The sequence below is a fragment of the Porites lutea genome, chromosome 1, assembly GCF_958299795.1.
Source record: "Porites lutea chromosome 1, jaPorLute2.1, whole genome shotgun sequence".
Lineage (NCBI taxonomy): Eukaryota > Metazoa > Cnidaria > Anthozoa > Scleractinia > Poritidae > Porites > Porites lutea.
Window position 1 is genome coordinate 48913076 of NC_133201.1, and position 14192 is coordinate 48927267.

Genomic DNA, 14192 nt, shown 5'->3' on the forward strand with positions numbered 1-14192 from the left:
TCTTTGAAATCTACAAAACAAGCATAGATCTTTTCGTTGTGATTATGAACGTACTCGGAGAGTGAAGACGTGGTCTGCTGTGCGGTTATTCGGTAAAAAGCCAATTTGAGATTTGTGGAGTATATTCAAAGAAACGATATACTCGAAAAGTCGTTGGTTTAAGATGGAACAAAATAGTTTTCCCAGGCAGCTGGAGACACAGATACCCAGGTAGTTTGCCTGATCGCTTCGTCCGCCCGATTTATAAATGGGAGTAATAACACCACCACACCAAGTCTGTGGCATGGTCCCTTGGTTAAGAATTGAATTAAATAATTTTCATATACGGGCATCAGTGTATCAGTACCTAAGCTTTTATCATTTCATTTCTAATTTTATCCGAAAATGGTGATTTATTATTCTTTAACTTTTTTACAGCTTTACGTATTTCTCTTTCAGTTATCATGAAATCTAAAGTACGAGAGTGTTGACCATGGCATTGATTTTGTCGTAGCTCATTGCAAATGTTTTGCTGTGCTGGGTTAAGAGGTTCATTTTAATGAAGATTGTGGAAATGTTGCAGCCAGTTTTTCTTCCGAGATTGATGGAAAATCCTCTCCTTTTCTAGTGTCGTCCTTCGATTTGAGGCATTGCCAGAAAGTTTAAGCCTCTGAATTGTCTGCAGTTTTTTCTAGCTCCGATATCTTGGCATTGTAATAATCATTCTTTTTAGAATTAAGTAATTTCTTGTATTGGGCCAGAGTATCATGGTATTGCTCACGTATGGTATAGGGTATGACCACTGACTCTTCCCTGTAGAATCCTAAGGTCTGCACTTTTACAATTTCAAGGAGCCTTTTACCGTGACAGTTTAATTCGTTAACAAAATTATTTCTCTGGGTTGGGCAGTGAGAGAATTCTGATTGGACGTTTGTAATGAGGTTATTTCCCTCTTTACAAACACTGTCGGAATACTTTCCAGTTCTAGCGTTCAAGTCACCCATAAACTCCCTTCTTCAAATAATTCTACATTAAAATACGGTGAATTACATGGAGGTATATAAAGGCCACACGTATAGATAGATATCTTTGACGGTTTCGGCATAGTCTTTGTCAATCTTGAACCATAGGAAATTGCAGGTCTTTTTGACAATTGAAATCCAGTCATGAAATGCATTTTTAAAGTAAGACTATTCCGCCGGAATCCCGACCGCCTTTTCGCGATTGAGTAGCATCCCGAGTCACAGATCTAAATCCCCTCACTTCAACAACATTCGAACGCGTCTCAAAATTTTCCTTGTTTTAGGGAATTTTTCGCCCTAACTCAGCACAACAGACAAACTCTGGTGTCCACTAAAATGCGTACAATTTGCAATGTTTAATCACTCGTCTCTGTCTTACATTTTCCTAGCATTAGTATCTGCAGTGACTAATCTCCCAAACATAGCCTTAAATTTCCATGACTTTCTTAAATTTCATGACTTCCCAGAGAAAACTGGTACCGAGAGCGTACTAGTCGGGCGTGTTCTCGATCACTCTGGGCTTCTTACTAAATTTCTTCTAAATCTTTTAACTTTTACTCAACTATGACCGGAACTGAGAAACTAAGAAAAGAAAACCAAGCGTTAGGAAAAGGAATTCAACATCTCAAGAATCAACTGAAGAAAATCACAGACGTTCAATTAGTCAAACATGTCAAAAACCAAAAACCTTGCTTATTATAGTTTCTACCTTTACAATTTATTTGTTTAATTCTGTGTTTCTTTAGTCCGTAATTTTATTTGTTTATTAATGAAGTTTTGTTGTTGTTGTTGTTGTTGGTTTTCCATGACCTGTACAAACCCTGAAAAAAGGAATGACGGGGGAGGGGAGGGGAGGGGAGAGAAGGTTTCCTTTTCTCCCTCCCCTTCGCTCTTCCATTTGTTTTTAGCTCCCGCTCTACCTTTCGCGTAATAACTCGATTGAAAACGCTTGCTACGCAGGCTAGAAGTTTTTTTGTTAGATAGGACTTCTGTTCACACATAGAACGATGATTTCGGCGCGATTTCCGTAACGGTGCGAAGCAGCGCCTCGCCGATCTCTTAAGTGGAGACTGACATATCGGATAGGTATTTATAATTTTCCCGATAGCTTTTCGTGTCGGCACGACAACCGAGCTATCCGGTAAAGTACGAAGATAGCCTTAAGGTCCCTTGTATAGGGACAGGTGGCCCCGGGGGGGGGGGGGGGAGGAGGTGGTACTTGCTTACTAGAGGCTAGTGGGGATGTGCCCCTGGGTGGGGTCGCATTTTCACGACTGGATTGACTATAACGGGGCTGCATTTTCAAGGGAGTAAATAGAATAGGGTCGCACATTTTCGGATTTTTGGGGTAAGAAAGTTCTTTACATTAACGGTTAGTAAAAGTAACTCAATCTTTCTACTGTACGTAAAAAGTAAGGTCTTCAGTCAATTTAAAAAGATGGGTCAATTCCTTTTAGGATGACCTATTTAAAAGATTGATAAGGTAGATGCATAAATAGAAAGTGACTAAGTGGGGATCGCGAAAATTACATTTGCCCAGAAGTGACTAAAATAGGATCTACAGGGACTCTGAGAGGCCAGCGGCACATACACAGCAAAAATTAACCTAAGTACCCTCTCCCTGGGGGTACGCAATAAGAGAAACATGTAATGTCAAAAATACATTCTTTAAGTGAGAAATAAAAGTGATTTCCTCGTTCTTTAAAAAAAAGAAAAACAGGCGTGCCACGCTTGAGTTAATTCCGCATACCGCGTAGCCACTGTTTTTCAGTGACGTAGTCAATGTGGCAGGGTATTCTGCGGTTACTCCACAGCCAAGAAAGAAAGTTGTAAAAAAGCGAAACGAATTCAGTCAGCTGACCAGTGACTGTAAAATAGTCGTAGGCCTACTTTTTACCCTCTGCGGAGAATTTTGCGAAACATGCATTTTTTTGACCCCAGAGACTGAAGATGCAATAAAGTGTAAATGTACATCACGGTCGACCCAAGGAACCTCGCGAGAGAGTTATGACGTGACAAGTGGTGCAAAGATTTGTGGTTAAAATTAGTCAAGTCACTATCACTCACTTCCTTAAATTTCTGATAGCGCTTGTTAAATTTTATGCAAGTTCAATAAAGGTAATAAATCAATTGAAAATTCTGCAGTACAGCTTCCGCATAATAATAAATCAATCAGAGGTTCAGGTTAGACTGGATCCGAAGAGAGTGACCCTATTTTAACAATGAATTATCTTGGCAACGTCATAGGGTTTACCGATCATTTATCGCTTATTGAGGCCATTAATAAATGGTTTATATTTCTGAAAGTTAGTAAGGCGGATACAGGGGGATCTGACGTAAGAAAACGCCTACAAAATTTACATATTTTTTGAGGATAATACCGTCTCAAGCAACATTTGATCACGCGAAGTCGAGAACCGAGAACTCGCAAATCTAAAGGATGGCATTACTAAGAGTTGGTATGGTGCTCTGTTTATCTTACAAGAAAAATATCATATTGTGTACGTTGATTGTTTTGGGGGCATTTATTTCTGGCGTGAAGTGCATCGGTGAATCCTGTTCCAGCTCGAGCGATTGCAGATATTCGGAAAAGTGTTGCAGACAGACTTCAGTCGGGATTTGTCGCTTCGAAACAACACCTTGCCTCGGTGATTACTGCTCTTCCAACACTCAGTGTCCGAGTAACTCGGTATGCTGTGATTCCAGATGCGTTCAAGGCAACAATTGCATCGGTCGCTTCTGCGTGCTGCAGTCGGAATGTGGTTTTGATGAATCATGCTGTAATGATGTGTGTGTTCAAGGGAAAGATTGTAGTGGTCAAGGCTGTACTTTAAACTCTGACTGCTCTGGTGGTCAAGTTTGCTGTGGTAGGAAGTGTAAAAATGGCACGAAATGCAATCTGAACATCATCATACCTGTTACCGCAGCATGTGCATTTGTTGTTATTGTTGCTATCGTAGTCTTCGGCTACTTTTATCACCGGAGACGGCAACAACGTTTAATGGCATTCTCCAACGTTCCTTTCGGGCACTTGACAGAAAGCACCACATCTCACCTCCCGCAACCGGCCATCAATACCTTCCAACAGCCCCCACCAGAGTATACAGCAAGTGTAACACCACCGCAGTACACATTAACATCAGGAAATGGATCCGACGGAATGAATGCCACTCCAAAAGCCTCTGTTACTTCCCCACATCATCAATGAAGTTTGCTTGTCTTGTGATCACCCGATGGAAGACGACGTAGTTTATGACGGTGGATTACGACGGCGTCTACGCCGTAAAGAGAAGTGGAAATAAACATTTTCACGTCGTGGTGGTGCGGAGACGATAAAGAAATGTACAAAAAAGTGTGCTGCACGTGCAAAGCTGTTGTTAGGTAGTGTTGTTAAGTTAGATAAGGGCTTCTGTTTACACATACAACGGTGATTTTGGCGCGGTACATATGATACGTATTCATACTACTTCCGATAGCTTTTCGTGTCGGCACGTAAACTGAGCTATCCGTTAACCCCTTCAGTCCCAATATCCAAATACAAATTCTCCAAACTGATCTCCATACATTTCCTTTAAGAATTAGTTGAGAGAATTTAATAAAAGATCAAGGCATTTACTCTTTTGTGATCATTTGTTAATTCTCATAACTGTATCTCTTGACAGTGAATGGATATCGTTAGGAGAAAATTGTTGTTGGTCACTATTGGGACTTAAAGGGTTAAAGTACGAACATAGCCTTGATGTCCCTGACAGCGTGCGTAGCAGGCGCTTGGAAGTGTGGGCGCAAGAGAAAACGGGCGCGCGAGAGGGAGACACGCAAGAGGAGACGGAGGGAGGGAGGGGGAGTTCCCTCTCTCGCGCGTCCGTTCTTTCATGCGCCCACTACTTCTAAGCGCCTGCTAGGTAGGCTAGGTCCCTGATACAGGGACAGGCGTTGGAATCTAATCAGCCAAAATATTTAGAACCAAAAATGAGAAGTCCAAAGACTACTGCAAAGCTGATTAGAAAAACGTATATTGAATTTTCTAAACATAACCCAAGGAAGGGGGGTAGGCAGTAACAAATACGCAGGGAAGGGGGCAGGCAGTAGGAAATACGTGTAATGTCAAAAAATTACATTGCCTGAGTGACAGATAAATTCCCGAAGTGAACGCGCGTGTTACGCAAGTGAGTTCTCCGTTCTTTGAAAAAGGCCTTAAGTAAAACAAGCATGCCATGTTTGAATTAATTTCGCATACAGCGTAGCCATTTTTTTTTCAGTCGCGTAGTCAATGTGGCAGGGTATTCTGCGTTTACTGCAGAGCGAAACGAATTCAGTCAGCTGACTAGAGACTGTAAAATGGTCGTAGGCCTATATTTTACCCTTTGGTGCAAAAAATGCATTTTTTGGACCTTAGAGACTGATGCAATAAAATGTACATCAAAGTCGACCCAAGGAGCCATGCGAGAGAGTTATGACGTCAAGAGTGTGCAAAGATTTGTGGTTAGCATTAGCTTAGCTTCTGTCTCACTGTATGTTTCTTAAATTTCTTAAAGTGCTTGTTCAATTAAATATTAACCCTTAATAATGCAAGTTCAATAAAGGTAATCAATCAAAATCCCGCAGGAAAGCTTCCATATTATATTTAATCTCGTACCCAGATCTCCCACGGCCAAGGGAAAAAATTGTAAAACAGAGTGAGATCTGGGTACGAGATTATATTATATTAAATCAATCAGTGGTTCAAATTACTCTGGATCCAAAAAGAGTGACCCTATTTTAACAATGAAAATTATCTTAGCAACTGCAGGGTAGGGTACTGGCATACCAATCATTTATTGCCTACTGAGGCTATTTGCAAAACTATACACCGTATTCACAAATGGCGGACACGCGGGAAAAAACTGGTGCCTAGTCATGAAAGCGAGGCGTTGGAGGGTAAACAAAAATTGCAAATGAAGACTTTCAGTGAACTTGCAGAGTGTTTAGCACGGATTCCACCTAAATTAACTTTGTACGGACTTCTTTTTTAATTCAATTACGTGGGATGTCTTCTGCTTTTAATGTTTAGTATTGATTTGCTGTTTGCAATCAAAAGGGACGCGTATACCTTCGAGGAAACAGGATGATTTTGTAGGTTTCCGAAGCATCAGAAGCTCGACAAGTGGGCGATGGCTGGAGAAAAGCGGCAAACATGTTGGCCCAAACTTCACATTGAAACCGAGTTTGAAAGCCAGCTCACTGCAATTCGGTAAAACAGAAATATAAACAATGCAAATGTTGGTGGCAAGAAAAAAAGAAAAAAGCGATGGATATATGGCCTACTTGTTAACGCAAGAGACGTGTGCCATTGAACAAAACAGTTCAAATCGAGATGGAAAAAAGGAAGACAGGAAAGAAGCGGTGACTGAGGTTTCGATGAAGTTATGTTTGGTGTTTATTTGCCAGGACGTTATTCTCTGGTCTTTATCGATAAAGGACATCAATTAGAACAATCTTTTTGGTATAAATGCAGGAGCGATCGAGTGGCGTACGCTCAAAATTTCAACTTGTTACTCGGCAGACTCGGTAAGCCGTCCACATTTCATTTCAGCGAGTAATTTTCCTATTTCTTATCTTTGGCTGTTAAGAGTTTTAACTTCATGTTCCATAATATTTTAAAAGTGAAGAATAGAACATAAATAAATAAAATGATGGTCTTCCTAAACGGATCCAGACTCGCATTTAATGATTCGAAACAGAAGCTTGCCGTGTTCAGTCCTGACACAAACATTGCCTTAAAAGTTTAACCTAGTAAAATGTGAGCTTTATACCACTTTTTTACTAAGAGCTCTCCGAGATAATGCCGTAAAGGAGACTAGGCAAATAGCAAGCCATAAGATTCACACACTAGAGCTTCTAGTTTTGATAAAATTATTTTATTTCGCAATGACAAAGAAATCAAAAGATTTTAAATTTGCACTGAATTTGCTAAGCTCTGCCAACGTACCTCTAACAATTCACTCCAAAAGCGACGGAATTATTATCATCCAAAGGAAGTTGTAAATACAGACATACATAGATATGTGTAAAATGACACTGACATGAATGAACGAGTCTCGTGAATGAATCTTTCACCCGCTCTCGGCTTAACCTGTTTTGAGTAATGGCGGAGGTCTCTTCCGTTGACAAGTAGGCCATATATCCGTCGCTTATTTCCTTTTTTGTTGCCACCAATATCTGTTTTTACTTCTGTTTTACAGATTTGCAGTGAGCTGGCTTTCGTATTCGGTTTCAGCGTGAAGTTTTGGCCAACATGTTTGCCGCTTTTCTCCAGCCATCACCCACTTGTCGAACTTCTGAGGCTTCGGCAACCTACAAAATCATCCTGTTTCCTTGAAGATATACGCATCCCTTTTGATTGCAAACAGCAAATCAGTACTAAACATTAAAAGCAGAAGACGTCCCACGTCATTGTATTTAAAAAGACGTCCATACAAAGTTATTTTAGGTGGAATCCGTGCTAAACACTCTGCAAGTTCACTGAAAGTCTTCATTTGCAATTTTTGTTTACCCTCCAACGCCTCGCTTTCATGACTAGGCACCAGTTTTTTCCCGCGTGTCCGCCATTTGTGAATACGGTGTATCCTGTATCAGAGTTGCATTTTTCTTGCTAAGTCTAATGAGGTGAAATACTGGCTTCTGATTGGACAACAGCAGCAACAGTTCACATGTTTTTCTAGACTTTCATCTGGCTTTCACGTTCAAAAAAGAGAGTCAGAATGCTGCCACAACTACCCACATTTGAGCTAAACTTGTAACAGACTTCTTTAATTCTTTTTTGCAATTGTTAATTTTCATTTTTCTATTGCATACCCTACGATTTTCCTAGAAAAAGCTGTCTGCATGTCAACTTTTTCTGGTCACAATTATTTAAAGGACAAAAGAAACAGAACTATTCAGAAACAAGGTGTTCACAAGAAACAAAATGGGGCAATGAAAGGGAAATTAGAGGGGAGGTTAAGACTGTATCAAACCCAACACTAAGAAAAATTGCTTTGATCTGCAAATGCCCAAGCTTCGAAAGCTGATATTTCATTGCACCTGGGACAAACAGGCCTCGAAGTGCCCAACTTATAAATGGCATTATTTTGACTCATTATAGCCAGACAACGACCAGAAAACAGCTTGACTACCCTCAAAAGGTGATTTTTGACAAAATTCCCTGGAGCAAATGGGTTTATGAACAACCTCTTTTACACTGCATACAACATAGTTAAAATGTGTACCTGTAAGCAGATGAGAAAAGTGATGCAAATTGTTGAGTTTCAGTCCTTCAAACAGTTCTTTAAGTTCCTTTGAATCCAACACTTGACCTTTCATATGCTCATAGCCTACTAAACAGAAACATGCACCTTTAGAAGTAAGTGTTTATCAGACTGTGTAATGGTGTGAAAAAAAATTTGAGGAAACTAAGACATCTCTTGAGGAGATGGCACACAAATGAAGCACACATCTAAGGTTTATCATAGGGAAATAAATTACGCGATAATGTGAATATTTTATAGTTTGTTCACTAGATTAACATCAAAACTTGAGGAACATTTTGGAAGCTCAACACAGTATTTTGAAACTTTTTAATAGCCTTACCGCAGCAGGATAAGGCCAGTAGGTTGAGTGTTTGACCGCACAGTGGGGAGGGGGGGGGGGGGGGGTGTAGGTTTGATTCGCTGGACTGGACTAATAATTATCAGGGTCTTAAAATAACTGAGAAATGAAGGTACTCCCTTTGCTAGACCTTCGCATGGCTAGCATGACCACGTAAAATGGCAGTCCTGTCTCCAGTTGTAGCCATAAAAATAGTGTCTCCAATTAGTACTTTTGTACTAATTAAAATCACATTGACACTCAAATAAAAGTGCATTTTTTCAAATTAGTAGTTAAATTTGTTATCTGGTGCAGATTATGCAGCAGTTTATTACAGGATTTCTTATGGATTACACAATCAGATATGATTTGGATTAATTGTACCAAATTGTACCATCTCACATTATCAGGTGCCCTGGTTTAAAAAAACAATGACATTGTTAAGTAGGAAGGATCATTAAAATATGTATTAAAAAGAACAACATGTGAAAAACTATTTTACTATCTGTCGTTAAACAACAAAAGCAATATTAATGATAGACATGAAACAAACCAGTGTGATTGGAAAGTTGTACTGAATTGATTGTGTCAACCTCAAATCCAAGAACCTAAAATAAAAAAAGGATGGAGTAACATCATGTTAGGATTACCTCAAGTACCTATAGTCCTTTTAGGGTAGATTTCCACTGTCAAGTAGTTTTAATGTCCATACATGCGTAAAATTGATGTGCATAAATAAATTAGAGGCAATGTAGAAAAGGCAAAAGTTGAACCTCACTCAACTTTTACTTATACTTTTGCATGACACTTCATACACTGCCTTTACTCTATTTACACTTATAAAATTTAGGCGTAAAAATTACGCGGTAGCGGAAATCCACTCTTAGTCTGATTTTCACTCATAACAAGATCAGAATTGGAGTCTGCATGCTTTCGAAAGAGTGACAATCAAAAATTATTGGATTCGTTAAGTGGAGTCATGAGTGCGGTTATAAAAATAAGAACAGCTTAGGTTTCTTCCTGCTCTGCTCATCATCCCATCACTTACAGTGCTCACTCTCACATTCAGTTATTGCCTTTCAAAAATTAAAGAAAGTCACTGATCACCAAATGGATGGTCAAGCCAGCTATTCAAAATTTCAAATGCATAACTAGACTGTTTTTTTTTTTCCGGGGTGCTAACAGTTAAATACACTGGATTTCAGTAGGAGTATTAAGCTTGAAAGGCATTTTTCATCTCCAACTCCCCCTGCCCCCCTCCCACTTGTTGGTGTCTCACAGGGACTGTGATACCTAATGGAAGATCTTTGATCAGCTCTATTCCTCTATTAATCCAGTAACTGCATCCGTGATCTACAAATCAGAAATGTGGCTCTATCCCAGATAGCCTCTGACACAGACATTGTTGGGGCTTCATCAGCAGTTTCTGCCCCAAGAACATCTGATGAAACAAGCAGTTAAATTCCTTTTCCCTTTGTTTGCAATTATCAGCTGGAGATCACTAGCAAATGAACAGAGAACAAATCAGCACTAAGTCATGGTTTAATATAAAGGCCAATAATCATAAACGACAGTATCCCAGCTGAGATCTTCGAGGCTGCGAGCCCCAATGCACTGGAGGCTTTCCATGATGTTCTGCAAAGCATATAGAGCAAAGAGGCCATGCCTGAAGACTTTTTTTTGCAATGCTCTCATTGCTGCTCTCTACAACAACAAGGGGAGCAAGTCCAACTGTGGAAACTACAGAGGCATCTCACTTCTTTCTGTAGCGGGAACTATCGTTACTCGCATTCTCCTGAACTGACTGATCATGGAAACTGAAAGAGGTTTCCCAGAGGTGCAGTGTGGCTTCAGACCAGGGTGCAGCACCGTGGACACAATTTTGTCATCAGACAGGTGCAAAAGAAGTGCATTGAACAGAACAAGGCCCTCTTCTCTGTCTTTATAAATCTGACAAGGGCCGTTGATACAGTCAACAGGGATGCCCTCTGAATGGTCCTGGAGAGATATGGCTGCCCAAAGAAGTTTGTGAGGCTGATCCAGCTGCTTCATGATAGAATGACAGGACAATTAAGTCTTAGCAGCAGCGACCAGTCAGCTGCCTTTGCCATAACAAATGGAATAAAACAGGGCTGCATCCTACACCCAGTCCTGTTTAATCTCTTCATCACACACATGCCGCAGGCATATCAAATAGGTGGAGAACTTTTGCATGTGTGCTCTCCGTTCCATACTTGGCATCCGCTAGCAAGACTATATCACAACCTCGAGGTCCTGGACCATGCAGGGTGCACCAGCATTGAGACTATACTCATCAAGGCCCAGCTGCGATGGGTGGGAAATGTCATCAGGATGGACAATCATCGCCTGCCCTGTCAACTGTTGTATGGAGAGCTTGGGGCCGGCAAGAAAAAGCAAGGCTGCCCACGCAAGCAGCACAAGGACACTGTGAGGGAAAACCTTCAGTGGTGTTGGCAACCAGCCGAAAGAACTTGAGGCTGTAGCCAGTGACAGAAGTCACGGGCGCTCACTGACCCACACAGCCTCCAACACTTTCAAGGATGACCACTGTCAAAGACTTATCGTAGCCTATGAACGACACTACAGAGCATCCTCTGCTGATATCACAGTAATGGAGTTCTAGTGCCCCACCTGTTCTAGACTTTGCCCTCCCAGACTGAGTTTGCAGAGCCACCAGAGAATCCATAGATGATCATACAACACGCAGTCTTCTTTGGACACGAAGGACAACCACCTGAATCATTATCAGCAGAAAATAAAGTGTTGACAGGCCAAACAAGACTCACAAGTGAAGCGTATTTGTGACCTTAGAGTTTTGATATAAACAAGGAGATCTTCCAGAGACTTTCCGTTCTTATCCCGTTTTTGTCCCAATTTCATCAAGATTGCCCCAAAGTTGCTTGAAAATCCAGAAATCTTACTAATGTACAATCGGGATATGACAAATCCCAATTATTGTTGGCACTCGAGTTATTTCTCTATGGTTTAGCAATCTCCAGAGTTTTCATACTCAAAAGGTTGGACAGTGTAAAATACACTTCTGAGATCTGAAAGTGTGCTGTGATTGGTCTAAATTTTTTACTTTCTTGTTTCACAAGACATTTCTGGGGTATTATGCATGACGACACCCTTATTAAAACATCTGCGTGAGAGGCTATTTCTAAGAACACCTATGTGAGATAACACTGTTTACAAACGTTGTTTTTGTTATTCAGCTTCGTAACGAGTGGTGAGGTCAGCGTGCAGGTGTATGAGTATCGCTAGCAATACTCACGCTGAAGTCACCTATTGATATTAATGTGCCAACCAGAAGCACATTGATTCTGGAAAAAAAAATATTCCTTTGCTTCATGCGTGACAAATTTGAATAACAAAACCAGTAATTACAAATTTCCAACACTAAATTCTTCAGCCACTGATCAATCACCCCCTAAAACACTGACCAATGGATTCTTATTCCCTGCCCTGCTGTCCTAAACAAAACAGCTCGCATTCTAAACACTTCAGAGTAGCACACATCCCCACACAATATGACAACTGCATTGATCACTGATGTTGTTATAAGTAACAATATCCGAACGAAAGTATGTCGAAGGAATCCTTGACTTCTAGTATGAAAACACTTTTCAAAAGGTAGCTCTGTCATGAAGCTGAACATGGTCTAATTAGTGTACAGTGGTACCACTGCAGCCAGCGGGAAAAACCGGTGTTGGTGTCACGTTCCACTGGTACGGGAAGTGTAAAAACTAGCTTACCTGAAGAGGAAATGTCGCTGAATCATTCCCTACATAACCTGATACAACATGGCTTTGAATAGAAAGGACTCTGCACGTCTCAGTGGATTCCATTATTTTGTTGCATAAACCGTACTTTTGCTGATGTTACTGACTGGCTAGTACTGCCACGGACACACTTAACTTGGTAGCCTCGCAAAGGCCGTCAGTTTCAAACGTGGACTGCGGACTGCGGACCACGGACTGCGGACTTGGCATAAAGTGCGGACTACGGACTGTGTATATAAAAACAGCTTCGACTGAGAGAAAAGGATAGTGGACTAGCATTAAACAGTAGTCCCAGCTTCTTGCCTAATAACATAACAACTTTATTTAAATGTCGATGTCTTTAGCTTATAAAAGCTAATTGGGGACACTAAAATAATGGGCAAAAAAATATAAAATGAAACATGGTATAAATAGGTAAATTTATAATTCTCTAAAATCTGAAAATTTACAAAAAGTTAAAAGACTCTGAAAATTTAAAAGTTAAAAGATTACGGAGTTATCCACACTAACATACACAGAAAAATGCTTAAAATATTTATAAAAATTCTCAAGAACTACAAATAGGACAAGAGCCACAGTTGTCAACAATCATAATTCCTTTGGCAGGTCACGCAGTCTATTCTCCCAACGTCGGCGTGGAAAAGGAAAGCATAACTTTCTTTCCTCCCTTTCTTCCCACCCCCTCCCCGCTGTTTTACTTGCGCCATTTTTCGCGCGGTCTTTGACTGTCGTTCCTCGTTTTTTGCTCCTAAACCGCACGGAAACGCTTGATGGGCAGGGTAGGTTATGCCGCTGCTCAAGGCAACTGAAAATGAAACTCTGAATTTTATTAAAAGGAGTTAGAAGAGAATTCAATTTATAGTTTTAAACCAATAGGAGATATGAAATTGAGAGGCACCGAAAAAAAAAAGAAATTAGTATGTGTTAGTAAGAGGGACATTCTTATATATGCCACATTTCCATTTGAAAGCCCTGGGGATATGAGGAAGGGAAAATCCAGACGAGAAGCCCAACATAGGGGCAGTCGAAGCAAAAAGACAGTATTTGGAGGGGAAGGGGGGGGGGGGGGCGGTTAATGACCTATTCATGAATAAGAACCGAAATTAAATAATGACATGACTTCCACCTATATTAACATGTACATCGCGTTTGTGACCCCTTTCATGGATGTTAGAGACCGAGACCAGGTCTAAAAATGGGTGTAGAAAATAGCATTTTCGACAGGCTCAGATTTGGAGAACGGCCATTTAGTACAGTACTTGTGTACCTGAATTGCGTGTGCTTGCGAATCGACTGCAAACATGATTGTTGCATGCATGTGCTTTCACCTGATAACCGTGACACCAGACGGACCTTAAACTCAACACCAGGGCCTTCGAGGCCACATACAATACATATTAGTCGGCACAACAATGTGGAGAGCACTTAAGGAGAGCACTATGCAGTTGAAAGAGTGCCGCTGACCAAGAACAGGCGGCCGGCTCCCAATATCGCCCGCAATAAAGGAAAGGGAAAAGCGTCTTCAAAACAGTGCCATATATAGTGCAATTCAACACGATACCTGTCCAGTCTCATATAAACCCCCAAATGGCTAATACAAAAATGTTGGCTACCTTTCTGCAAAGGAAAGGAGGCAAAGTAGGTTGAGTTAACGTACGTAGTCCTGAAAAAGACTGTTGTTGACAGTGACTGACGTTTCGACGACCTGTACGGTTGTCATCTTTAGAGTCAAAGTGAGTTGTATCACATCAGTTCATGGTATAAATATAAACTCTGGTTATTG

General features: G+C 40.7%; 1 protein-coding gene across 1 annotated transcript; it reads right to left on the reverse strand.

The window, feature by feature from the left end:
- Positions 1–7730: 7730 nt before the first annotated feature.
- LOC140939400 (pyridoxal kinase-like) lies at positions 7731–12519 on the reverse strand. Its single transcript, XM_073388843.1, has 3 exons — positions 12383–12519; positions 9160–9214; positions 7731–8353 (listed from the first exon to the last, which is right to left on the reverse strand). Exons 1-3 carry the CDS (start codon positions 12473–12475, stop codon positions 8106–8108), a joined length of 396 nt encoding a protein of 131 aa, XP_073244944.1. The 5' UTR covers positions 12476–12519; the 3' UTR covers positions 7731–8105.
- Positions 12520–14192: the final 1673 nt, after the last annotated feature.